This window comes from Calonectris borealis, chromosome 1 (genome assembly GCF_964195595.1).
Source record: "Calonectris borealis chromosome 1, bCalBor7.hap1.2, whole genome shotgun sequence".
Taxonomy (NCBI): Eukaryota; Metazoa; Chordata; class Aves; order Procellariiformes; family Procellariidae; genus Calonectris; species Calonectris borealis.
This window is the reverse complement of record NC_134312.1, coordinates 4,067,132-4,092,873: the sequence shown is the minus strand read 5'-3', so window position 1 is coordinate 4,092,873 and position 25,742 is coordinate 4,067,132. Positions and strand designations below refer to the sequence as shown.

Here is a 25,742-nt window from a genome sequence, read left to right as displayed (position 1 = left end):
CCAAATCCTCCGCGTCCGCTCCAACGAGTGATGCTGCTTTGCGCTACATGGGCTGGAGCAGCTGGTGGGTGGGGAGGAGCAGCTGGAGGGGGAGCACGTCCAGTGGCACAGCTGGATCCAGGAGCGCACATCTGTCCATGGCTCCCCATCCTTGAGGAGCCTCTTGAGACTCAGCCTTGGCCAGCTTTTACGTTGGACAACCTCCTGGCCTTCAGCCCCGGGTAGAGCCTTGCATGGGATTTTCAAGCCTTCTCCCTCCCCGCTGGCTTTTACTGTCCCTTCAAGCATAGATTTAAAAACTCCCAAATCCCTGTTTTGCAGCCCTAAGCAATCCTCTCCGACACCCTGCTGAACTCCATTCACAGGCTGCATGCCCAAGGTTTCCCATCCATTCCCAGTCTGTAAGAAGCAGGTTTAGGAAGGTCTTCCAAAGCGTAACTCATCACACGAGTGCATGCAGCCGACTCTTGCCTTGGGATGAGCAACTGAGTTGGAAAGAAGCAGAGAGGGGGTGGAGGATTGGCTGGAAAAATATAAAAGCTCAGTGCAGTCTCGAAGCGGCAAGACAGCACGACCCAGTAGTTTTAGGGAGGCTGGGGTGGTCCTTCAGGCTTGCAGCAGGAGCTGCCGAGCGCTGACGCTGCAATGGATGGTGCCGATTAGCCATGGGCTTCTTTTCAAAGCATCATGCCATCCTCTGGCTCCAACGAACTGGCGACTCAACCTCATGCCACGCAGCTGTAACCAGCTGTGACAGCTTTGATTTTGCCTGCGCTTGCCGTGACGCCTCCAGGCTCTGCTATACCACCCGGAGGAATCGGCCCTTGCTGACAGCTTCGTCACCTTGGGCTGCCTGCAGCTCGGTGCCCCGACGAGAGACCTTGGTGCGGGCTGCTCCCAGAATAGCAGGGAGGCTCCTGGCTTTGGGTCAGATGTCCCCTGCGCTGGCCTTGTTGTGGGGGACGCGCTTTGTGCCGGCGTTTCTGCACTCACCATCCAGATGTGCAGCTGTGGAAGGGAGAAAGGAGGAGCGTTTCAAGTGCAGAAGCGTTTTGGGGGGCCCCGTCTCACGCATGAAGCACCACCCCCGTTAGCCACCACCTCCGGAAAGCACAAAAAATGGAAAACCCATCCCACTTTAATCACTATCGTGATTAAACCAAGAACCCACGGTGATTTACTATCAGATTGCAGCCCTGCCATGGGGAATAATAGCTAAATCACATGGATTCGATGGTCATCGCCTCGCGGGGCAAATGGGAGCGGCGAAGTCAACCTGCAAGTTTGCATTCCCCTATAGGATGGCTCTCATGTATTTTGGCTTTCAGGTCTTCATTCTTCCCCAGCATCAGGCTGTGAATGGATTTCTCTGAAAGCAACTCAGAAACTGAGCGTGATTTTGACTGCGTGCACCCAGCGGATCCCGGTGCACGACGTGCACCAGCTAATGCAAAGCCCTTGAAGGTCTTACTATTTTATCTGCTTATTATGTAGCTAGAGGAGACTAAGCAGTGACGGAAGGTCACAGGCTTAGGGGATCCTGGGGCTGGCAGGGACAAGCCTGGAGGTTCGCTCACCGCCACCCTGGTCGCAGCTCTGCAGAAGCCATCCCTGGGGGGAACCACCAGAAATCACTCAAGGCAGGATCTCTACAGCCTTTTTCTCCTGAACAAGGGAGTCATTTCCCATGGAAATACCCCAGACAAACCCCAAACACCTCATCGGTTCTCCTTACAAACTCAGCCATGGCAGGGATGCTCTATTATCTTTCAAATCACAGCAATTTACCTCTCCTCTCCCAACTCCATAACAATAGTTGGTCCTTAGAGGGCATTTTCCCTATATTTACCCCATGCCAGGGAGCTCTGCTTCTAGTGGTTTATACAGAGGGAAACCGAAGCAGAGAGACAAGGTAAATGCATTTTTCAGTGCTAAGAGCTCTCAGGAGTTGTGGCTCCTCTGGACCTTCTTCCCCACCAGCCTGCCAGGGCTGAAATCGCTGGGAAAGAGAAAACAGATATATTTGGACAGAACTTCACCCAAACAAGCATTAAATCCTCATCCTACCTCCAGAGACTTCCCTCCACTGCCCTGGGCAAGCCACCGAGTTTATTTGTGAGTCAGAAATAATGACACCTCTTCACTTAGCAGCGTGAGGGTGCAGAAAGAATATTGCTTAGCAGCACTAAAACCTTACCACGCTCCTATTAACCATGGATTTCTGAACCTGCTTCTCCTTCGCGCGCTTCATCAACACGTTCACAGTTGCTGTTTATTTGGAAGAATTATTTAGCAGCAAAAGCTTTCCTAGCGGTGTTTTGACACCTGCCTCTTCTCCAAGAGGTTCGCATCCGAGATGCAGATGTTCGGGCTACAACCTGCTGCCTGCAGACGGCGAATTGTCAAAGGAGGTTCAGACAAAACAATTTTGATATGTAGAGCCCTAGGGCCCAATGTACCCCACCTGTATTCTCCAGGCTGTAACAACGCTGTTACTTGTACTGAAATCAGTGGTAAAGTTTTCGTCGACTCTCACTACGCCGAATCAAGGCCTACAGATGGCACCGAGCCGAAATATGATTGATGATTTTGCAAGCGCGAGCCAAAGGTGGGTGGAAAATGCATCTTGGAAACTGGCTTGGTAACACTTTGATGTCTTCTGAAGTCTTACCAGGATGTGAAAATGTACCTGGCATTTTGCAGCTGTAAATATGGTCTTCACAGCCACATACAGCACTTCCAGCTGCACAGATGCTACTTATCTTTGTGTTCTCCTGGAACAAAACCTTGCTTTATTTTTCTCACTTCCAAAATAAACTTCCTTTTCTGCACTCCCACAGAGAATCACCACCGGGAAGAAAAGCTGTGCAGAGTTTTCTATCCAGCAGATTGCCTCTCTGTTCCCTCTACCCTGAGAACCTGAAAGCAGAGCAGGGCTACCGTTTACAGAAAACCGAAGAGCATTTAAAGCTTTCTTGTTTCTAAATACATCCATTTCTGATTGAAAGAAGCTGAGCTAGTCACACTGAAGGAGCTAATTAAAATGTAAACAGCGTCGCTTTTAATTGCCAGCGCTAAAAATTGTCATTATTTATTTTAAAAGTCGAGGTGCATAAGAATATGTGTTTAATTGCAAAAAGAAGGAGGAGGTGAATTTTAAATGTACTTTGGAGATGCTGCAGTCTGAGCTCTGGCTGGTTGTTTCCATGAGAAAATGCAGTGGGCTTTTCCACGCTGCAAGTCCTTCACTGCAGACACACCATTTGATGTTATTTTTTTGTCTTTTAATGCATCTGTTTGTTTGTTTGTTTGGCCTTTCTTTTTCAAAATCCTATTTCCCATCTTCCGCAATTCTCACTCTTGGAGGAGTCTGGAAATCAGTCCAATGCTTCCAGATCCGTCATTATTGGATGTTTTTCTGTTCGCGCTGGTAAATGGCTCGATTGTGTGTAATTAGTTAAAGATGTGAAGTGCCGACTAAGTGCTAAGTAATGTTACATAAGTGTAATATATGGCAGACACACTGTGCCACAAAAAGCATAATACTATTTTGCACTTAACCAGCACCTTTTACCCCAGGTTGGCAGAGCTCCTCACTATCGCTGCTGGAGGTTGTCAGCACCCCGGCAAATTAGGTTATTGTTTTAATACGCGTTTACAGCTCCGAAAACTGAGGTACAGAGCAGTTAAGTGCCTTGTCCCCATTCCCTGGTGAGTCACCAGCTGAGCGGCGCAGCAAAGCCAGGGATCCTGAGTCCCACTGTCAGCTCCGGCTGCGGGTGACGCTCCCTGCCCGGAGCTGGGGCTCCGTAAGCCCTGGCTGCACGGCTCCTGCCGCGCTCACCGTCAGCAAAACCCCGGGGTCACAGCTCGGGGACAAGCTGGGAGCAATTGCAGAGCGGGAGGACGTTTCGGATGGGCTCTGCAGACATCGCAGCCTACCAGTGCGACTGCTGGGTCGGTGCACAGCCACGGGGGCCGGTCGTAGGTGTGCTGAGACGAGCGGCTTGTGTCCTCAGAAATGCTCCCAGCCTGGACATGGAAAAAACGAAGGATGGAGAGCCCATCTCTTCCCTCTTAATGGTCAACCACTTGTTAGAAAGATCAATTTCCTTTGAAGGTGGCAGGCTTCTGCTTCCAGCAATGCAATTTTGTAGGGCTTGCTACATTGAGGAGTGCCCTGGTTTTGGCTGGGATAGAGTTAATTTTCTTCCTAGTAGTTGGTATAGTGCTGTGTTTTGGATTTAGTATGAGAAGAATGTTGATAACACACTGATGTTTTAGTTGTTGCTAAGTAGTGCTTACATAAGTCAAGGACTTTTCAGCTTCTCATGCTCTACTGACTGAGAAGGCTGGAGATGCACAAGAAGTTGGGAGGGGGCACAGCCTGGACAGCTGACCCAAACTAGCCAAAGGGTTATTCTATACCATATGATGTCATGCTCAGCATATAAAGCTGGGGGAAGAAGAAGGAAGGGGGGACATTCGGAGTGATGGCGTTTGTCTTCCCAAGTCACCGTTACGCGTGATGGAGCCCTGCTTTCCTGGAGATGGCTGAACACCTGCCTGCCGATGGGAAGCAGTGAATGGATTCCTTGTTTTGCTTTGCTTGCGCGCGTGGCTTTTGCTTTACCTGTTAAACTGTCTTTAACTCTACCCACGAGTTTTCTCACTTTTACCCTTCCGATTCTCTCCCCCACCCCATCGGGGGGAGTGAGCGAGCGGCCGTGTGGGGCTTAGCTGCCGGCTGGGGTTAAGCCACGACAAGGAGGGAGAGGAAGAGCAGCTTCATCTCTTGCTGCCAGGCTCACATCATTTTCCAGCTCATGCCCATCCCATGGACACACACTGGACCAAGCTGCCTGTTAACTCGAGGACTTTCTGCCCGTGAAACCCAAGCAGCCACGCAGCGAGCCAGCACAGATCAGGACGTGGTTGAGCCACTGCCCTGTCCCCTGGCTGGGACTTGCCACATCAACGGGATGCTGGTCCAGACCCAGCCAGATGGGCCCTGGAGGGCTTTGGGCAGGATGCACCTCATCCCTGCTGCCCGGGCACCCCTGATCTGTCCCCCTTTTGCAGTATCACTATGTTCCCCCCATTCCTCTTTCTGGTGAGTGGAGTCCTTGCAGCCTCTCCCTCCCTCTCTAAGGTGTTTTCTCCAGGGCTCGAATTGCTTTTGTAACTGTGCCCTCTTTGGATTTTCAACATCCTCTGGAAAATTTGATTTCACACCATATTTGTATGTTTAACAAAAATAATTCCAAACACCAAAAACAAGCCGTGCCCTGACTGGCGTTACGTAGCATTTGTGATAATTGGATTCTCAGAAAGCCAAGCACTTTCTGGGGTTTAATGAGATTCAAACTTTAATTACTGTGTCCCTTTCCCAGGCATGCAGTGGAAAATGACCATAATCAGGTCTTCGGCATGTTGCAAGAGACGGCCTCGATGGATCGCGTTCCGGTTCCTTAATGAGGGGCCGTTCTTGCCACGCATAGTTGGAAAGCCAGTTTCTCTTGCATCGTGGCTTACATGTACATCCCTTAGGATTTTGGCCACAAACCACTGCTACATCCTCTCAGAAGGCGGCACTTCTCCACTGATGGAAAGCCAGAAGAGATGGCTCCTGGACCTGCAGGACCAGAGAGGGAGACAAGTACATGGGGGACTGGTGCAGACTTTCATTGAGGTCTTGATAATGAGTGAAATAATACAGAGTGGTCCTTGGGCAGGGCCCAGGGTCCCGGCAGGACCAGCATCAGCCTTCTGCAAGCCCCTTGCATGGCTCTTTTCCTCCTGCACAGTGCAGATCGCAGGCAAATCTTGCCCGTAAGGCTCGAATGACTCATCTGCTGGCTTTCTTACTTCTCCGCCTCCATCCTGGAGGATGCGGTGTTTTGCCGAGTCTTATCTGCACTGAGGTTGGAGGAGGCAGATGAATGCAGTGGTTTCACGTCTGCAGAGTGACGGCTTCAATAGAGGGATGGGGTCATTAACAGAAACGCCATTATCTGGAAGGAATAAAGATACCGCGTGATCATCTGAGAGGACCTTTAAATTGCCATGTTCAGCCTGTGTGCCACTGTTCAGATCCAAGCCAAGAGAAATTAATTAAAAAAAAAGGGCTTTGTTAGACAGTGCATCAAACTTCACAAACGAGTTGATATATTGCCTTATGATGTTCCCACATCCACTCATTTTGTAGACTGGTAAGAAATCTCTCCATCCATGTGTTCTTGATAGCCCCACTCAATTTTCATTATTCCATCATCATTTAGGTGGTCAGAGATTTATGTCGCGGTGGTCAGAGATTTATGTCGCACCCTATCTTTCCCCTTGCTGTACCAGGGACCGAAATCAGAATTGCTAGGTAAAAATTTCCAAGATCGCTCTTCTTTCCATTTCCTGACATCTTTTCCAAGTTCCCAGCTATCTCCCCAGTTTTCCATCACTTAAAAAAGGTCACCGCTGTTGCATCTTTCCCTCTCTCAGCAGTCTGGAGTACATGCTGTCCTTGCCTAATACATGCAAGCATTTTCTTGGAATTACCTTCTTTTTAATCGCTAGCTGGTTTCGCATTCAATCATGTACTCTAGATGCCTACACAGCGAGACGTGACTGCTTCTTGCTGGCAGCAGGGGAAGCCAAGGTCTAAGCAGGCAGGAGCAGTGGGTGGCTTGAATTACTCTTGACATGAGACAGACCAGCAGTCACCGTGGGCAGGTTTGGCATCTCCAGTCTGCCTGTGGCTGTGATCTCCATCGGTTCCTGACACTACCCAGCCACTTTCTCTGTTGGCTGGACATTGGCAACTCAGTCAACTTAGGAGGAGGAAACCCTTCTTCACGGCCATGGGGTTGGCAGTGAAGGAGCTGCATGGGGAGCTGGGGCAGGAGCTCGGGGTGGAGGAGCTCAGTGAGGCCACTGCTGCGAGGGGAAAGACTTGCATGGGGCTCGGAGCACTCCTGGGGATGTGCTTTTTGTGGCTATCCCCTCCAGCATTGTCCAGGCAATGTCAGGCAGAGCAGGTATGCATCTTCTAGCCCTCCTCCTCCAGAGATAGACCTGTCTCTCTGGTACTTCTTGGGCTGGCATTTTTGCAAGCCCTCCACCCCCCTCTAACTGTTCTGTACCATCGATCCCCCACCTCAGTATTTTGCTGTTGCTCTTCCCCCCACCTTTCCTTTTCCCGTGCAAACCTGGCTTGACTCACGCTTTCTTTGCCCTTTTCCATTTCCAGAACAAGTTATTTTTATCCTCGGATCTGTGTATTCCCACAAGGAGCCATGTCTGCTGCTGCCGCCCTGCCGGAGGAGGCAGGCCTGTTCTGCCTCCCCTGGGCTCATTTTTAGGGCTCCGCAGCAGGCATGGGTGGTAGGTGCTCCCAGACATCCAGGGAGTCAGGAACTGCGAGCAAATCCGTAGCTTTGGAGTACGTGTAGGGACATTCGGTGAGGTTACGGCACACCTTCGAGCTTCTTCCAGTTTTGCATGGAGCCAGATTCCCCATCTTTGACAGGGATGACTGGATTCATGGCAAAGGGCAGAAATAAGGGTCTCAGGGAAGATAAGAGGGTGAATGGGAGAGCTCCCACGGGCTCAGAGCCTCACCTTGCAGAAGGGCACAGGCAGCCTTAGGCCCCATTGAGACAAATCCCAGGAACAAAGTGCCCGCATAAAGGCTCTTACGCTGGGGCTTATGCAAAGCAAACTCCTCCTCTCCCTGCAGTGACCAAGGACCTTGAATTTCCTGCACGTAAGTCTGGACGAACACGAATACATCAGCAAATAATGCGGGATAACCTCTGTAGGAAGCAAAGTTCCTTGCTAGGTGTCCAGACTGGTGAAGGGCAAGCTTCCTTTTGGGATGTCCATCCTGTTACACTCAGGACCTGGAGAAACTGGGATCTGCTTGGCTTGTGGCATGCAGCACCACTTCAGGACATGATTTGAATGTTGTCCTGTGTCCCAGTGTAAACCAGCAAGGGAAAACCCATGCTGGATGGGGTTAGGACGGAGCTTGTTCTATTCCAGCACATGTTGAGCTGATACTCTCTGGACCGTGCTTTTCCAGGTGCCCATGTTGAAGGACGTGGTGATTTGGGTCATTCTCCTGTTTCTCTTCTCCTCTGGCTTTTAGTAGGGTATCCTCCTCCTCCTCTGGCACATCTGGAGGGGGACTCCTCATTTTCAGCTATGTGGGGAGGCCCCTGAGCCCCACAGCCGATCCATGGATGTGGGAGCAGGTCGGGAAGGTAGCACGGATGGCACTCACGCAGCCCACAATCCTCTGAGCTCTGGCTGCCGAGCCCACACAGATGACTGCCCGTAAGCATGAGTCCATCCCAAGCCTTCAGCAGTCACAGGACCGTTGTCTCCCTCCTCTTCCCAGGAAGCAGATTGCAAAACCATGGAACCGCAGAGACTAACAGTGTCTGAACGGGCTCAGGCACCAGTCCATGCCCATCTGTGGCTCCTGGGAAACTGCTTCCTACAGGGCAAGAGAAGCTGAGCGTGGTGAGAAATGAAGCCTCCTGCTGTGTAAGCAGCTCTCCTGTCTCCCCACAAAACAGAAACGCTGCCCTGCAATGGACTTAAAACTCCTGGATCTGTAAGAAAAAACAGCCCTGTCCATTGTGTCATCCCCCAGCCACCTCAAACAGCCTTTTTGGGGGGGTCAGCCCTTAGAGTCAGGCTCTGGACAGTACAGAGGAGGCCATTTGGGTGGATTTGCTGCTGGGGCAACCTTCGGAGAAAAAAAATGCAACTTGAAACCCAGCAAATGACCTGCACTGAGAGAAGATCCTTATCCTTTCATGTAATATTATTTTTCCCTTCGGTGGAGGGAAAATTCGTCCCTTTTCATGGGAGCAGTGGGTCCCACTTATTTTCCACTTGAGCCTGAGTGCCAAAAAGGGTCTTAAGTGGAGCACCTAGCCATGGCGTGGAGGGTGATCTTGGTGAATAGGTATATCCTTCCCCAAGCCCTGCCCTTCCCAGAACTGCTGCCAGTATTTCCACCTACTTAGTACAAAACCAGGAATAGACACAACAGGAAGCAGTTCTCTAGAATAAAGCAGCCTTTCTGAGACTTCAGAGATTGGGCACAACCCCTCCCCAGGGAGCGGCTGGGACGGGGCGGTGGGTTTAGCACGCGGCTGTCTTACAGCAGGCAACGCACCGTGGAAGCGTGTCCATGGATTTTTGTTTCATCAGGCCCGGCAAGTGAAAGGATGCTCTCCTTTTCCGGAGGTCAGGCATCACTCCTCCTTATGGACCTCTCTGCAAAGATCGGGGAATGCACGAGGTGGAGAGGATCAGTTCCAGGTTATCCGTGTTCCTCCTCTCCCGGCTCCTGGCTGCGGAGATCCCGAGGGAGATGCCCATGCAGGGTGCAGAGCAGTTGGCAGAAGCTGCTGAGACGGTCTGCGGCTGGCTAACCACTGCTGGGGAAAAGAGAAGGGAGTTGGCATCATCTCCTCGTGGCCTGTGGCTGGACACTCAACAGGAAACAGGGAGAGCCCAGCAACCTCACTGGAAAAGTCATCTTTTGCACGGATCAAAGCATGAGGCTGTCTCCAGGACGAGAAAATAAATAGAGAGCGTGAGAAAAGTCGGCTCGTTTAGAAAAGAGGCAAAGGGAGAATGTGCTTTCCTGGCGTGGCCGAAAAGCAAAAGAGCCAGGCTTGCAGAGGTGGGGCGGCAGATCACAGCGGCACTACCAGGAGGGCACTGGGACAGCACTGATGGTTAATAATTTTCAGATACAATAAGAAGAGGTTAAAAACATTTGTTTGTGAACCCAGAGCATAATTAGTAGTGAGTCACAGAAAGTGTTGTTCCAGCTACAACAAAACAAGCCGGCGCTGAAGGGTCTGCTGGTCATTTGAAAGCGTCAAGAGCTTCAGCCCAAGATTCCTTCCTTAATTGCACCACTCTCGGGCACTCGCTCTAAATTAAGCAGACAGGAGCACAAGAGAGCTAATGCACTGCTCTGAAAGGCAAACTATTAACCAAAGTGTCTTTCAGATGTTTAACTTCAAGGAGGCACGGTTGAAATCTCATCAATTATGATCAGCGGACATGAGAAGGGCTTGAAGTTCATCCATAACATAATTTGCAGAATAATAAAAATTAAAGATGTGAAATCTCTTTTCGGTCGAGTCTGCTTCAGTCCCCAGGGTGAGTTAGATGGGTCTCTGTATCATGCTTCCCGCTGTGCAAGAAAAGTTTCCCTGATGCACTTTTGTTACTCAGAGGATGTTGCTATTGAATATTTACGCTACGGTTACAGACGTAAGCCCTTTCTGTGCAGTCCCAGGCATATTCCCTGCTTTTGTCTTCATTGGCAGGCTTCTCTCTCCAAAATCCACCCAGTTATTCTCACAGCTCTTCTCCTGGATCACAAACAGCTCTCCGCTGTCCCTGGCATCCTCTTCCTTCAAACACTTTGCACAAGTCCCCTGCCCTCAGCAGACTAGTCAATGGGAACAATGAACTTAGGGGGGACCGTGACATTCCTGATTGAAAAACAAGATTTAGTCCTTCACTTCCCACTGTGCTGCTGACAGCAATACTACTTAGCACTCCTACCCTATGACGCATTACCCAAACATTAGCTAATTATCCTGCCTGACTCCTTAGAAACTAGACAATTAAGTATTTAGTTCCATTCTCCAGACGGGAAAACCTGGGCACAAAAAGAGGTTAATAGGGGAAAGACCAGTCCTACCATGTAGGGTGGGGAGCATCCCTGCCATTCGGAGGACCAATGTGGAGCGCGGGGCTTGTCTTACCCATCTCAGCTCCCTGCGCTACAGCTGAGCTTCTTCTAGAGTTGACATAAAAAGCCCAGCACCTCGGGAGAGTGATTCATCCCCGCCCACGACGTGTCCCATTGAGGTGGGCTGAATCATCCTCTAGGAAGAGCACCCAAGGAGCCCACCTTCTCCGTACTGCCAAGGGGAAGGGGAGCACCCGGGAAGGTACAGATGCCCCAGGCAGGCAGCGTGAGTCGTTTCCAAACCGCAGACAGCAATGTTGCCAGGATCAGTGCTCATGAGCTCCTGGATCCTGGGAAATGTTTTGCTGGCGTCGTTTAAGCCAACTTTGATGCGCGTCTTGGAGCACCACAACAGAAAGCAGGCTGCAAGCTCCGTCCTTCCTACTATCAATGTGGTGACCAGTGCTCCATCACAACCATGAATTGGGGCTATCTTTGGAGCGAGCAAATGCTGAAATAAACTATTTTTGGTGCAGAGAGAAAGTGTTTAGCAGAAAGGTCTTTAAGATAAAGCTTTTCTTTAAGAGAAAGAGTCCAAACCTAATAACAAGAGCTCTAGCCATTGTGACTATGTTCTCCATAAAATGTCTAATTACGGCACTATAGCAACTATTGAATTCCGAGGCACATTTTGCATCTGAAACACAGGACAGAGCATCCTTTTTGGGTGGTTCAGAGAAATAATCACAACACCCAAGCGCTCCACGTAGAAAAGGGAGAAGTGCCGAACTGCAGTCTGCGACGAGCAGCGCGCGCCCGGCCTGCAAGCGCCATCCCCGTGGGAGCAGCCCTGCCCAGGATGAACGCACCTGCCTGAGGGGAAGAGATGAGCAAATATTTTTAGCCCGCGGCACAGCTGCAAGCATCTAGTCTGCTTCCTACGAGCACTCGCTGAATTGTGGAGCGGAGCTGAGCGGGGGGGTGCATCACGCTGGTGGGCACGGAGAGGGTGGCACGGGGGTGACATCGGAAAAGCGCATTTTACCAAAGCACGGAGGGTGCGAGTACGATTTGTGCCGCCGTTCCCATCTCACAAGCTTTTCCTGCCCTCGGGTGCCCCGTTTTCAGTTCAGACGGGGCCGAGCACGCAAGGGTACCAAGGAGATCTTCTTTCCTCAGCGTGGCTCGGAGCCACTTGCATCCCTTAAAAGGCATCTTCTGACTCAGATACACTCTCCTCCATTGTCTGGGGCATGTTGTTTTGCAGCTGGAGACTGGTGAATGAAGCTGAGTTACTGACCTTGATTCGGAAAAAAATGCACACTTGTGCTTTGTAAAACAAGCCTTTTAAAGCTGGCTTTTATGCAAAGAATTATGTCAATGTGTGTATGGAGGCGCTGGTATTTCAGGCCCCTTTCAATCTTCCGGATTGCCAGTGAGCTCTTCCACTGATTTAAGCTTTTAACCAAAGGACGGATGCTGCAAGAGGTGGTGAAGAGGACTCAAGCAGGTATTTAAGTGCGTGGCCTAGGAGCAGATGCTTGGATCAGGGCCTAGATCAGGAGAGATATTTTATTATGCTGAAGGAGGCATTATTTTACTATGTTGTAAGGAGGCACAGATGATCTCTCTCCCCAAATGGGGGAAAAATGAAATAACCTGTCTTTGAGGCCTGCTCTTATCCCTTTTCAGTGTGGAAACGCACTGAGGCCCCGCAGAAAATGGGTCTGAGTCAGCTTTGCCACTTTTTTTTTCCATCGTGTCATCAAAATGAGAGACGGTGATAAGTGAGGCCAGTTTACGGAGTTTTTTGGAATTGCCCCTGGTCCCACTCCAGCTTTGCCCACAGGTTAGAGGTAATTTTCTTTCAAGATGCTACGGGAGGGATCACATGTTCGGTTTGGGAAGATGCTCTCCAGCCCAGGTCCAGCGCAGGCAGGCGGGTTTATTCCCTCTGAACCATGTACTGAGTTAAAATGAAGCCCTGGCTTTGCAGAGGGAGCTCGGTTAGGTGAGCAAGCGTCGCCAAAATCTGGTACGACGATACCCCGTCAGGCCAGCGCTCCACTTCTGCTCAGAAAACAATAGGAGTTTACACAACTGCAGCCCACTTGAGGTTTTCGCCTTACTTCACGGCTGAGCAACAAGACCCCAAATGTTACAGCTCTGCCTAATGTCCTTGGCTCTGTCCTACTTTGGAAGGAAACATGCTGCGGCCTGTGCTGCCAATGCTATTTCCTCTCGCTTGTCTTTAAAGGTCTCTTTTTCCAACAGCTGATCGGCTCTGCAGCTCCAGGGAGTACGTGAGATCCGGCTGGCCCACGATCTAGCTGGTATGGCCGTGTGCCATGTTGTTGTTTGTATTGCTTTCATTTTTTTGGCGTTACTTGGCTCTTCCACGCAACTTGTTTTCATCCTGAACTATGTGCTCATTACATATCCAAACACCCACGCAGGTTTTGCATGAGGAAACTCGAAACACACGCGCAGTAGAGGAGCAAGTTTGTGACAGGGGAATGAGATATTTGTCTTGAGGCAGACACAAACAATTGTCAAATCCCCGAGCTGCCCGTGGTTGGACTTCAAGCTTACTGACGACAAGCATGTGAACGCTGTGCGCGCATCCTCCTGGCAAAGAGGTGTGGAGGACATCTCTTGTGGTCACTCTGGCCTCTCCCACCAAGGGTCCAAGGCCCCAGGGACCTCCTGGCTCTCTGGCAGGCTGTGGCCCGAACGCCAAAGGGACCCATTTTTGCTGCCAGGAAAGCTCTCGCTTCCCCTCCGCGGCCCCATCCTCACAAAGCAGCAGCCACAGGCAGCACGGATCTTCCCGGCCAGCTCAGGTCTGGCAGGCACCAAGTGGTGCTGGAGGGTTTCAGCAAGGTCCCAAGCGAGGGGATCAGAAACAGGCTGTTTGCTTCATAAGTGGGTTTTTTGCCTAAAGCAGCAGGTCTGAGTCGCTGTCGGAGGCAGCATGGGGCAGCGTCGGTGCCATTGGGCCCCCCCAAGTTGCATGGATCTGGCGTTGCATTAGCGCAGCAAACACAGCATGGCCCTGGACTAGCAAAGCGAGGTTCAGATACTCATGTTTTCCGAGTCTCTCCCATTTTTATGGCCTCACCGCCGCCGCATTGAGCTCCGGCAGCCGCCCTGGTCGGGATGCAGAGAGCTCAGCTGGAGGCTCGCAGGCTGTCCAAATCTGCAGCACGCCGCTCCCATGCATGTCGCACCCCTCCCCGTCGTGCTCGGTCCCCTCAGAGGGTGCAAAAACGCTCTCCCAGTGACCACCGGTAACTGCATAGCGCTGGGCAGGCTGAGCCCAAGAAACCAGGGGGCTCGGTTTGCAGCTCGGGATTGCTTTGCTTCCTCACAGCCTTCCCTGCTGCCTATGCTGCAGATGAATAAAGATTTTCCAGGGCTGTCAGTACTGCATATTTCACCAGCATTCGCTTCACTTTAAGTCCAAAATGCGCTAAAAATAAGCTGGCTTGGCATCCAGGACTTGATTCAAGTGGTAACAGGGCAGAGAAACTCCTGGGGTGGTTTGCACTGTGCAGCAGCGAGCAGGGGGCTGCTGGCTCTCCCTCCTCCTCCTCCTCCTGGCTGCTGCGAGGCTGTCACCCACTGCTCCTCGCAATCTGCTAAATTTCATATTCGAAGGTCACAGGTTTTACATGGTATCGCTCCTCTTGGGCTGGTTGTTAACGAGGCTCCAAATGCTGAGGTAGCGTCTCTGCCTCTGGGGTTGGGAGTACATTATTAGCGAGATCCTTAGTAAACTTTTTCTTTCAATACTCCTGTGGTAATTTTGGGAGGGGGATGCCCGTAGGCAGAAGTTTGGATAAGTGAAGTCTGAAATGCCACGGGAAGGCCATAAACTTCAAAAAGCCTTGTTAGTGCAGCAGTAGAGGGAGGTGTGGACGTTTGCGCCTCGTGCACGGACTTTGTTCTGCTGTTGCAGAGCCGCGTGGCTTTGATACCAGTGAAAACACTGCGAACCCCCCTCCTGGGAAGGGGTCTTGAGATGAAGCGCTTGATGCTCCCCCTCACTTTTAAAATACCCAGTTGATGTTCAGACTTCAAGGCTGCCGAACGAGTTTTCTATCCGCAGGCAGATTTTGCTGCCACGTTCTCACTCGCTTTCCTAAAATAAAGGGGGAAAAAAAATAAAAAATCCTTGTGCTAATTTAATCTAGCCAGGCATCTTGCTGTCCTGCCTGATAATATCTCTCCAATCTGTCATTTCCAACAGACAGCTGTTTATTTGTTTGGGTTTTTTTTTCCCCTGGTCTTGAAATATCTCCTCTGCTTTCTCAAGCAGCCCAGGGCTGCTCCAGGGATGTCCCAAGCCTCCCTCTTGCTTTAGAGGGGGCTCTGGGTGAAAACATCCCCCTTTTCCAGGAAAAACCCTACAATAACATCAGATAGAGAAACATGTCAAAGAATATCCAACTTACATGCCAGTCCCATAGGTGTTTGGGGTTTCAGAGCCATCCTCCTGGCATGCAGCGGGCCAAAGCACTGAAAAACAACCTGGTGCAGGTCTGGAGATCCTGACGGGAGCTTCCCTCCAAACTGAGCATGACACTGCAGACCCGGAGACGTACTGGTCCCGCCAGTGAATTATTCAGCAGCATCACCAGCAGAAGAGGAAGTGATTAAATACAAGTTATTCCCTAGAATCCACAGCAAAAGAAAAAAAGAAGGTATTAAATACAACAGCGCACAAGACACGGGAAACCACTTGGGTTCCTTCCTACAGCCCTGACCTCCAGGTTGCCTCTCCATGAAACACGTAGATGAGCCATTGTATGGACCAAAAAAATGACCCAAGGAAAAAAATCCTGATTAATTCCGGCACCCAGCGCTCAATTTGCAACTGCTTTCAAATGGGACCGTTGGTCAAACGCTAAATCTGGGCACCACTTCATCATCCGCATTTTCATTTTTCTTGTTATTTGCTTTTATTTATCTATTTACTGTTATTTATGGTGACTTTAATAGCTTTAACTCCTTCTTGGAGGAAAAAAAAAACCCACCCAGTATTTAAAAATTGGCAGAAGTGTCAAAACAAGCTTACACTTCTGGGAAGTGTAAGAATACACGGTCAAACATTTGGCTGAGAAAATGGAGCAAGGGAGGGTAACTGTGCTACCCATGACAGTGATCGGTGCAGGAGCCGGCGCGGGATCAAATCCCACTGGGTTTTCCTAGATCCCTTCCCACCCCCCCCCCCACTGTGGGGCTGGGAAAGCAGACGTCCCCATTGGCAACCAACACTCCAGTCCCACGGTGCTTCCCCCTGAGCCCCACGACCCACCTCAGCCCCATGGCACATCCCCCTGAGCCCCACAGCAGCCCCATGGCGCATCCCTCTGAGCCCCACAGCGGCCCCACAGGGCACCCCCCTGAGCCCCACAGCAGCCCCACGGGGCACCCCCCTGAGCCCCACAGCCCAATGCAGCCCTATGGTGCATCCCCCTGAGCCCCACAGCAGCCCCACGGGGCATCTCCCTGAGCCCCACAGCCCAATGCAGCCCTATGGTGCATCCCCCTGAGCCCCACAGCAGCCCCACGGGGCATTCCCCTGCGCTCCACGACCCACCTCAGCCCCACGGGGCACCCCCCTGAGCCCCACAGCGGCCCCACGGGGCATTCCCCTGAGCCCCACAACCCACCTCAGCCGCACGGGGCATCTCCCTGAGCCCCACAGCAGCCCCACGGGGCACCCCCCTGAGCCCCACAGCAGCCCCACGGGGCACCCCCCTGAGCCCCACACCCCACCTCAGCCCCATGGCGCATCCCCCTGAGCCCCACAGCAGCCCCACGGGGCATCTCCCGGAGCCCCACAGCTCCATGGGGCATCCCCCCCCCCCAGCTGCAGGGGGTGTCACCCTCTAGGCCCCACACCCCACTAGAACCCCACGGCCCGTCCTCCCACGCAGGCCCCACCGCGCCCCACCTCAGGCCACCGCCCCCGCCGCGCCCCACGGGCCCCCCCCCCCGCTCGCGCGGCCCCTTTAAGAGCGCGGCCCCGCCCCCCGCGGTCGCTGCCGGGGCCGCGGCTGCCGCTGCTGACAACAAGATGGCGGCGGCGGGGCCGGCGGGCCCCGAGAGCCGGGTGCTGGGCTACACCCTGCACCGCTGGAGCAGCTTCTCCTCCACCTACCTGCCCGAGTGAGTCTCGGCCTCGGCCCCGGCCTCGGCCCTGGGCCGCTCTGCGCCGCGGCGGGTGCTGGGCCTGCGCCGGGCCCTTGCCGTGGCCTGCGCGGGGAGGCCGCGGCGGGCGGCGCTGCGGTGGCGGGGGGGGAGCGCGGGCCCGGCCGCTGCTGGCGGGGGCTGCTGGGGCGGCCCGGGCTGGCCTGAGCCCCTGGTGAGGGGAGGCCTAGGCGCGGGGTGGGAGGTGCTGGTCAGCAGGGTCTGAGGGGCTGTGTGTGGGGGAGGGGCAGGCCAGCGGGATTTGGGGGGGGCTCTGTGTGGGGGAGGGGCAGGCCAGCGGGGTTTGGGGGGCCTCTGTGTGGGGGAGGGTCTGTACAGCAGGATTTGGAGGGCCTGTGTGTACGGGAGGGGCTGCTCAGCAAGGTCGGGGGACTGTGTGTGGGGGAGGGGGTTTGGGGAGGGGGTTGAGTCCCAGCATGGGGGGTGTGTGTGTTTGGGGAAGTGTTTGATGGACAGATTTTGGGGGGGGCTTTGTGCGGGGTGGAGGGTTTTGGGGGGGTGGGGAGGGTTGAGCACTAGGCTTGAGGGGGGAAGGCAGTGTGCATGGGGGAGGGGGTGATCACCAGGTATGGGCAAGGGAAGGAGGAGAATCTGGCCCCAGATTTGAGGGGAGAAATGGGCACTGTGTGTGGGAGAGGCTGGTCACCAGGTTAAGCGGGGAGAAGGACAAGTAAACCTTCCCCCCCCCCAAAGGTTTGGGTATGTCAGGTGCCTGTGGGCAGTGTGTTTTTTGGCAGCCAGGCTTCCTCTCCTGCCCCTGACCTCTGAAACGCCGGAGGCTCGCTGGGCTACCGTCACCTCTTGTGTGTGGTTCAGGGCGAAGGGGGTCATGTGCTGCCCTCGCATTCTGCTTTTTAACTAAAAAACTTTTGGTTTGGCAAAAGGAGACTGGAGCTGTGTTTTACAGTCATCAGTTTGTGCTGCTGTACTCATGTGAACCCATCCTGAATGGGAGACTTGGCTGTATGGCAGTCCAGCTATGGCCTGTTAGATTGCTTTAGTTACTGAAAGTAAGATTTGGAGTGGCTATAATGTGGTCTGGGTGGGCTATTTTCGATACACCTTTTCGATAAGTTGGCTTCAGTGTTGCAGGTCGTGAGGACTGTTAGGATTACAGCAGCTGGACACCTTAGTCATTGCAGGCTTGTCTGGAGTCTTGTCTAATCATTGATTGTGCTGAATTTAATAAGTTGAAATATCTTTAAGTCACCCGCTATCAACAAGTGACAGGGTTGCCTTATTTGTTAATTATTAATATAATGAATTAGCTTCACTTTCCAAAATGAAGTACATGAAGTGAACCTTTAAAAAAAAAAAAGTTTTTCTGACTAAACTCCTAGTCATTGTATCTTTCTGCATATTTCCTTTGTTAGATATTAAAAAGAACCAGGTTCTTTTCTAATTGATAATCTTTGGTCATAATTAAGTAATCCCTTCACCTTTCTTGTTAAAAAGACTTCACTTTCAAGGCATTTCTTTCAGGTCTGTGATCATGCTTGTAGTTATTTCTACCAGCATTTCTGGCTTTCAACATCATGTTAAAGTGTTAGTCCCTGAATAGAAGGGTGACGGTCCACTATTGATCTCACTGATGCGATACAAAAAGATAATACCGTCTTTCTCCTTGATACTCGTTTCTAAGGCTCCCCTTAGTCCTTTTTGCTACAGACTTGTGTCAGGAATTAATGTTCACGTGGTATCTGCAGTGCTGCCCAAAGTCCTTAATGTCATTGCCTTCCGTGATACAATTCCCTTTCCTGTAGTAGGGCTGGTGTTTTACAAATGCGTGACCTTGCATTCAGTTGTTTTTTAAGATATTGTTTAAATGTGCTTATCATCAGTAAAAACAATTTTAACTGCTTTTAAGCAGTGTTCGATAATCCCAGCGATAGGGTTATTCTCCAGCACGCTGACCTTGCTCTGAGGGATGCTGGTCCTAACGCTTGTGGGCTGTCTTCTATGAAAGTTTTGGTTTTTACTTGCTGTCTGCTAACTTTCGATTCCCATCTTCTGGGAGAGAGCTTAAACGCGATCTGAAATAGAAAGGGGAGGCTTTGACCTGCCATTTAAGATTAGATTCTCGAAAGGAGAAAATTTATAAAGAAACATACAGGAGGGTGAGTTTTTGGGGATGGAAAACTTTAAAATTGCCGGGACAGGAACATAACATACTGCAGGATGAACACTCAGATAGAGCTAAAAGTTGTCTTATATGCGGAACAGAATGATGCTTTTCTGGAAGGATATTGGGAATTCTGATTATACTGTAGTTTAAATAAGTTTGTTAGCGTAACTAGGAAGAAACCACTTTAACCTTGAAGTAGAAGAGGGACTCTGCCATAGTGTATGTAGGAATACTCATTAAATAATGTTGCTTGTCGCTGGCAGCTGTGGTATTGCAAGCAAAGTGCTTGTAAAAGAGGAACAGGGTAGATTACCCATGTTCTGTGTCAGTTAAGTACGATTTTAACACACTTCTTCAATAGTTGTATGGTTTTAAATGTAAAACAAAACTATGAAGTATAAAACTTTGATCACCACTGTCCAGGGAAGAAATTAGATGTCTAGTAACTAACATCGCATCTGCTTACGTGATGCTGAACTGATACTGAAGCTTTTCAGAACACTGAAATCACCTGATAACTACTCTTTTTAATTAAAAAAAAAAAAAGTGTTTTTCAGAGACCTTTCTGGTCATGTTTTAGTTTAGGATCAGTAGTCTATTGAAAAACACCAGTTTTCTTTCAATGACAGAGGATTTTTTTCTGGTGAATGCCAGTGACTTTCCTGTTGTGTTTGGTGGTGTAGTAGGGAATTAGTGCTGGATCCAACTTCTGGCTGTTTTACCAGTGCTGCAGCTACCTGCACGTTTACAAAGACCTTTTCAAACATTAAATGAAGATTGTCCTTCTCGAGTCTGCCAAAGAATAGTTTTACTGTTTTCCAAACTGCTGGAGTTGTCCTCTATTGGCTTGCAGCTACCAACAGGAAGACTGACTTGGATTTTTTTTTTAAAAACTCTGTGGGTAGAAGTGAGAGTTAGTCTCGTAATAGTGTCTGTGTTGTAGGGGAGGTTGTGCCTTTGGGAAGAAAATTGATCCAAGAGAAAATTTGTTCTTGAAACATCTGGTGTTTCCAGAGACACTCTGCCTGTGCAGAGGCAACAGTGTGTTGAGAGGTTTCAGCTTGTCCAACTTGGAAAATATTCAACCCAGCACGTCGCCTGAGTCCTCCGTCGGATCCCTTCCTTGCCTCTCCGCGGTTCCTCCCCAAAGGAATGGAGCCACGTGGGAGGGCCGAGGGATGTCTCACAAGGGACCGGCCGAGGGATTTCCCCACCACCAGCAGTCACTTCACAGACGAGTACTGGTGTCTTTTGACATACGATGAGAGAGTGAGTCCTGGACTTGATTCCCCTCTCTCTGGCCTTCTGCAGAAAGTGATGAGCTCACTTCTTTTTTTGGTCAAGGAGGAAATAAACAATTTATAGAAGGTAATGTAACCTTTGTTCAAACTTGGTGGTGGGTTTTTTTTTTGTGAGGAAGAGAACCAAAAGCTATTGCTCTGCATTCTGAGAAGCACTTCACATCCTGATTTTTTTAATAGCCAGTTTGAACTGCTCCAGTTTGAACTGCCTGCTAAGGTGAATAGGAGGTGAAGTATTGTGCTCTGTGCGATGGCAGTCATGTACCCTTTTCTATTGCTAAATGCTAAATTACTGTATCCTAGGACCATGGTTTCTAGTGGTTGCATCATACTCATGACTGATGATATCTTGTACTTGGCTAATGCACTCAGGTCCTTCTGTCGCTGTTTTATATGGCTGAACTCCCACTTCAGAGACTAACAAGAGCTTTTTACTGTGTTATGCTAGTCATGTACCTTTGTGAGGAAGTTTCATCCCATTTCTATTGCTCAGATCTTCAGTCATTCAGGTTTTCCTGTATGGTACCTATAGTGGAAGATTTCCTGTATTTCCTAGATTTGACTTAGGATTTTTATTGGTATTTTGTTCAATTATTTCTTGTGCTAAGGTCGTTATTAAGAATATAAAATAAGATTGGTTTCTTAGCTGATAATTAAATGCCATTAGCAACCTCCTCCTAATTGGTAGTCAGTTTTTCATTGCAACCCATTTTTATCTATTTCACTGTGGACTTCAGTTATTCTGGTAATTCCAGTCTTTTCCAGTTTGACACCTTATGTGGTACTGCATCAAATGCTGAAGGCTGGGTGGCTCTTGCCTCTTTCCTAGAAAGCATACTGGAACAGAGGATGATCCAGCTGATCGGTTACAATATGCTTGAAGTAATTGTGTGTGTTTTTGCTGGTTTTCTGTATTTCCGTCAAACCAGGGGAAGTAAACTAGGTGAAAGATACTTTGATAGTAAAGTATGAGCCTGCCAAAGTGAGAATGCAAATTTTTTTTGCTTTTTAGTTAAGAGGATGTGACAGTAAGTTCCTGCCCAGCCTAACCAAATATCTACTGCTGTATTGTGTTTACTCTGAAACAGAGATGTGCTCTCTTGTGTTTTCAAATCTAAGGTATTGCAAAGCATTAGCGAGAAGGTACTGAGAACATCTGTAAAAAACTTTTTGGGGTAAAGTCCATAAGGATTTTAAAAACAAACGAACAAAAAAAACCAAACCCCAACACCCCCCCCCCAAAAAAAAAAAAAAACAACCCACACAGCTGGAAAATGAGCTGAATTCCAGCTACCCTGTTCTCTGAGATTTCTGTAACAGGAAAAAACATGTATTTGTGGCTAGTGAAACGTGATTCTCAGTTTCTCCTCCTACCACGTGAAACCAGTGATTCAGATCTGTGCCTTATAGGTTCATACGTCCTGTTATAGTTGCATGCAGCTCTTGAAGAATCTCATGTTCAAGTTGAGATCAGTCATGACTAATGAAAAGGTTTGTTTTTTCTGTTCTGTTTTCTGATACTGAGCTCTGTTTCTTTGATGAGGAGAAGATACCTTCTGTTGAGGTCTCAGGAGTTTAAAACTAACTAAACCAGACCAAAATGGTGAACTAGCAAAGTGTGCTTTTAGAGCTTTTCTGGCAGAGTGACCTGTGCTCATCATCCATGCGCTAGAAGTCTTAACAATACTGCTTATATCTCATGGTTTCTTAAATAACTTCAATTATGTAGCAGTGATGTTTTCCATTCTAGTTGTAGAACTGCAACTTTGGGGTTTTTTTTCACATATAAGCACAAATGTAGCTTTTTCGACTTAAATTGTCAGCATTTATAGCTTTACTTGAGTATTCTAATGTAGCCAATTCACTTTCCTTGTTCTAACTGCTTTGCCTTTAGATATGGGAAGATGAACAGGCACACCTGCTGGCTATCTGTAATTACGTGCTTGTTATGTCTTTGCAATGTTGATCAATACTTTTAACATTTACTAAAATGAGCTGGGAATGCAAACACTGGCTAATGAAGCGAGCTGACGGACTCTGTTCCCCTCATGTGAACCCTGTGTCTAGAAATGTTCTTAGTTCTGCTTCTCGTCCTCTTCAGTGTCCAGGGGGAAGTATTTTTTTTGCACTTGTTTGTGTGGATTTTCTGGATGTTTCTAGACAATCTCATGTTCTGACAGGCATTTTCCCCCTTGCTTACATCACTTCTGTAGCTTAGGATTTTTCTCTGAAACATGAAATTAGCTACTTGAAAACCAAAATATTTTTGTATATTTTGAAAATAAAGTTACCTACAGATTGAATACATAAGTATAAGGTGCTTCTCTAGTGTCTGAAAAGGTGAAGTGGTGAGAAAAAGGTCAGAGAGGTGGAGGTAGTGGAAAAAAAAAATCAGAAAATTATGAAGTTGCTCATTCCTTATATTGACATCAGAAGTCTGATAGCTCTTGCTTCCCAGGTAAAAGCACAAATGCTGTAGTGTGAGAAGAAATTTCTTTAAGCTCCAGTGAAAATATAGCCATTATTTAGGAGGTTAGAGAGAGTTTTATTCACTGGCAGAAAGATGAAGGTGAAATGCTAATTGCTCTAGTTCCCTGGTGTGACTAACCTGGCAGAACCTGTATGACTCTGATGTTCAACCTTTTCTGGGATGGCATTTTTGGAGAACATTAAGAATGTAAAATTTTCGTAGGAGGTGTTAACATCATCAGATTATGGATCATTTGTTCTGAATGTGGCTTTATATCCTGCAAGCTCAATAAAGGTTTTCTAGCTCCTGATTACTAATTAGTTGCTTAAAGACTTAAACAGTATTTCAAACAGAGCACGTTTTCCTTGGGATAACGGTTGTTAATTGCTGAGACAGCATGTACAGTCTGTTTGATTTTTTTACATGGCAAAGAATATAGTTTCTTATTCTGCACATTCATCTTTTTAGCAGATCGCGGTTAGAATGCAAGGTTAAGTTTATCACCACCATTGATTTTTATGACATGATCAAGATTTTTCTGTTGAGGTTAAGTGGTGTGTGCAGCATTGATTCAGTCAGCTATCTAGAGGTCAGCATGATCCAAACTTCTAAAACAAGCCAATGCCTGACTTACTTTAATTGCATGTTAATATAAACCTCTAAAACCAAATGTAGTTTTGCTTTTTTGACTTCGGCCTGTTGAATTTTGTAGGAACAGTGGACTGTAAGCTAAGCTGAGTCTGAATTCAACAATAATACTAGTTACTGGAAGGGGAGGAAGGAGTGCTGAAGATGTAGAGTGGTTTGTTACCTTAGGTAGTTGCTATTTTAGTCATTACTTGAAACTTGGTATGCATAATCTTTGAGAAATTATTTCCTGGATCAATTTAAATCAAGGAACACAACCATATATTTAAGTTGAGGATAGGAGCCTGCATGTCTGAATTTAAACTGCGAAAGCAAACTGGTTAATAGCGCTTGCTCCTCCTCTGCTGGCGTGTTCTGCAGTTCCTGGAAAACGACATGATCTTGATAATGGAGAAAAATTGTGTACCGATCGTTTTGAGTTTGGTGGTGTTATCCTCAGTCCTCTCGGCCTTTTATCCCCAGACTGACTGCTAGGTTCATAATGTCACTCAAGCTCTGGGAAGGTGCCTGAAAAACACTGAAACTCTGCTTAGGATATTATCTGTATTTTTCTTGAATGCTTTTCTGTAGGTACATACTTTAAGAAGCATTTGGCTCTTATGGTAACTATTTAAATACTAATTTCCTAACCTATTCTACATTTGAAAGTTGTGTTAGGAAAGAGGTGCTCTTAACACAGAGTGTTAAAATGGAAGAAAAAAAATTGGATTAGGTAAATTGACCTGTGAGTAAGGAATTGCTGACTGAGTTCCCACCCTGCTCTTTCATGACGGCGTTGTTAACTTTCACATTTTGTCTCCTAAAAAACATGCTTTCTGGTACAGGGGTTGGAAACTGCCTGATATGAAAGTAATGTTTCTTGGGAACTGGTGTATCCTTTAGCATGAATTATGTATATTGCCCCAAAATACGGAATTATTCCATAATGTAGCTCTAGGGGCAAATGTTTCTGACTTGTAACGCAATTCCCCAAATAACCAGTACTTAATGACAGGCTGATATTTATTTATTTTCCCAGGTCAATACTTTGTTTTCTGGATTCCCTGAGCAGAGTTGCATTGTTAGTGAGAGAACCTTAATTTTGAAAGGAAAGCTAATACAGTGAAGGTGGTCCCACCTGGAACCAGGAGGCATTTTCTGTAGCGTTTTGGTGAAAAAGCTCCATACCTGATGTTAGTTCAAGCATGAGGGGGCTTCAGTCTGTTTTGTTGAACGTAGTCTGCTTTAGATACTTTTACAGGCATCAGTTTTTGGGTGAACTTTTTACTAAGTGTGAATTTACAGTGCTGATGAATATTAAAGATGTGTTTATGGCTTACATTAGGAATTTATATCTTTACATGTAATCACTTAGTCTGTTTTTGTGGATTCCTCTGTTTAGTAGAAATATTACTAATGTTATGGCATGTGAGAGCATTGTTGCAATGTTGTGAAATCATGGAAGACCTAAATTTACTTCCTGGCCTTTGTAAAATTTTTCCATATGTGCATTAGTCAAACAAAAATACTCCACCAAGTTCGTGATGCTTCCAAAATACAGCATAGGGGATTTACACAGATGTGTGCTAGACATTGCTTTCCTCTAATTTTCTTGTAAAGGGTCTGTCCAAGAAAATACTTTTGGAGATGAGAAGTGAGAGCAATGCAGTACTGAAGTGCGCTACTCCACCAGTATTGTGGAAGATTTGGGAAGTCTAAGTTCATGGGCTTTTCTGGTGGCAGTAGAAATCCCTATGTTCACACACTGTCTAAACTATTTTCTAGCAAGATGTGAGATTTTTTTTAAAATGAAAACTGAACTTTGTTGTTCAGTGGCCGCAGCTGGTGATGTCTTAAACTCTGGCAAATTTTACTACAAGATTTTATTTATTGGCTACAAATCCAGTGAGCTGAAGAATCTAATATCTTTGTTTCCTTGAATATTGAAGGGTAGAATTCATCCTATTCTCTGTCTTTTTACCAAGCCAGGGATTTATTTCTGCTCAGGGAACCTCCCGGAGCCCCTCATAGGCTAGGTTGCATGCACGCCAGTTGCTTGAGTTAGTACTTTGTGGATCACTTAAAAGACTGGATTTCAGATATCCTTGTGGCTTAGACACGTAGAAATGAACACTGAGTATGAAAAGAAATGGGCAAAAGAAATAGTTCCAGATATTAGTGAACATAAGATTATCAGTTCACCAAGATGATAAGGTGAAGCAGTCTTTATAATTGCTGATTGCATCAGCGTTTTAAGTTATTTTCTTTTCAAAA

At 48.3% G+C, this 25,742-nt stretch overlaps 1 protein-coding gene and 1 long non-coding RNA gene across 21 annotated transcripts in view; one reads left to right on the top strand and one right to left on the bottom strand.

Annotated features, from left to right (window-relative positions):
- Nucleotides 1-2,006: 2,006 nt before the first annotated feature.
- Nucleotides 2,007-16,714, bottom strand: LOC142079153 (uncharacterized). Of its 7 annotated transcripts, none has more exons than XR_012672528.1 (4): nucleotides 16,689-16,714; nucleotides 15,184-15,402; nucleotides 11,596-14,870; nucleotides 2,007-9,446 (listed from the first exon to the last, which is right to left on the bottom strand). It is a non-coding gene; the product is annotated as an uncharacterized LOC142079153 (long non-coding RNA). The 7 variants fall into 7 exon arrangements; XR_012672526.1 differs by lacking the exon at nucleotides 16,689-16,714 and adding an exon at nucleotides 16,544-16,579; XR_012672529.1 differs by lacking the exon at nucleotides 16,689-16,714 and adding an exon at nucleotides 16,219-16,301.
- A 50-nt stretch (nucleotides 16,715-16,764) lies between these two features.
- The window catches only part of MKLN1 (muskelin 1), a 114,698-nt gene continuing 105,720 nt past the window's right edge, over nucleotides 16,765-25,742 (top strand). For 11 of the 14 annotated variants that reach the window (XR_012672496.1, XR_012672493.1, XR_012672495.1 and 8 more), the window contains exon 1: nucleotides 16,765-16,903. Coding sequence is in view for 7 of the 14 variants with exons in the window: in XM_075142764.1 (XP_074998865.1) it covers nucleotides 16,812-16,903 (92 nt within the window). In the remaining 7 variants the exon portion in view is untranslated. Of the gene's footprint in view, nucleotides 16,904-21,833; nucleotides 21,863-24,030; nucleotides 24,060-25,742 lie in introns of those variants that run through there. The other 3 variants (XM_075142797.1, XM_075142787.1, XM_075142784.1) reach the window with 3 other exon arrangements.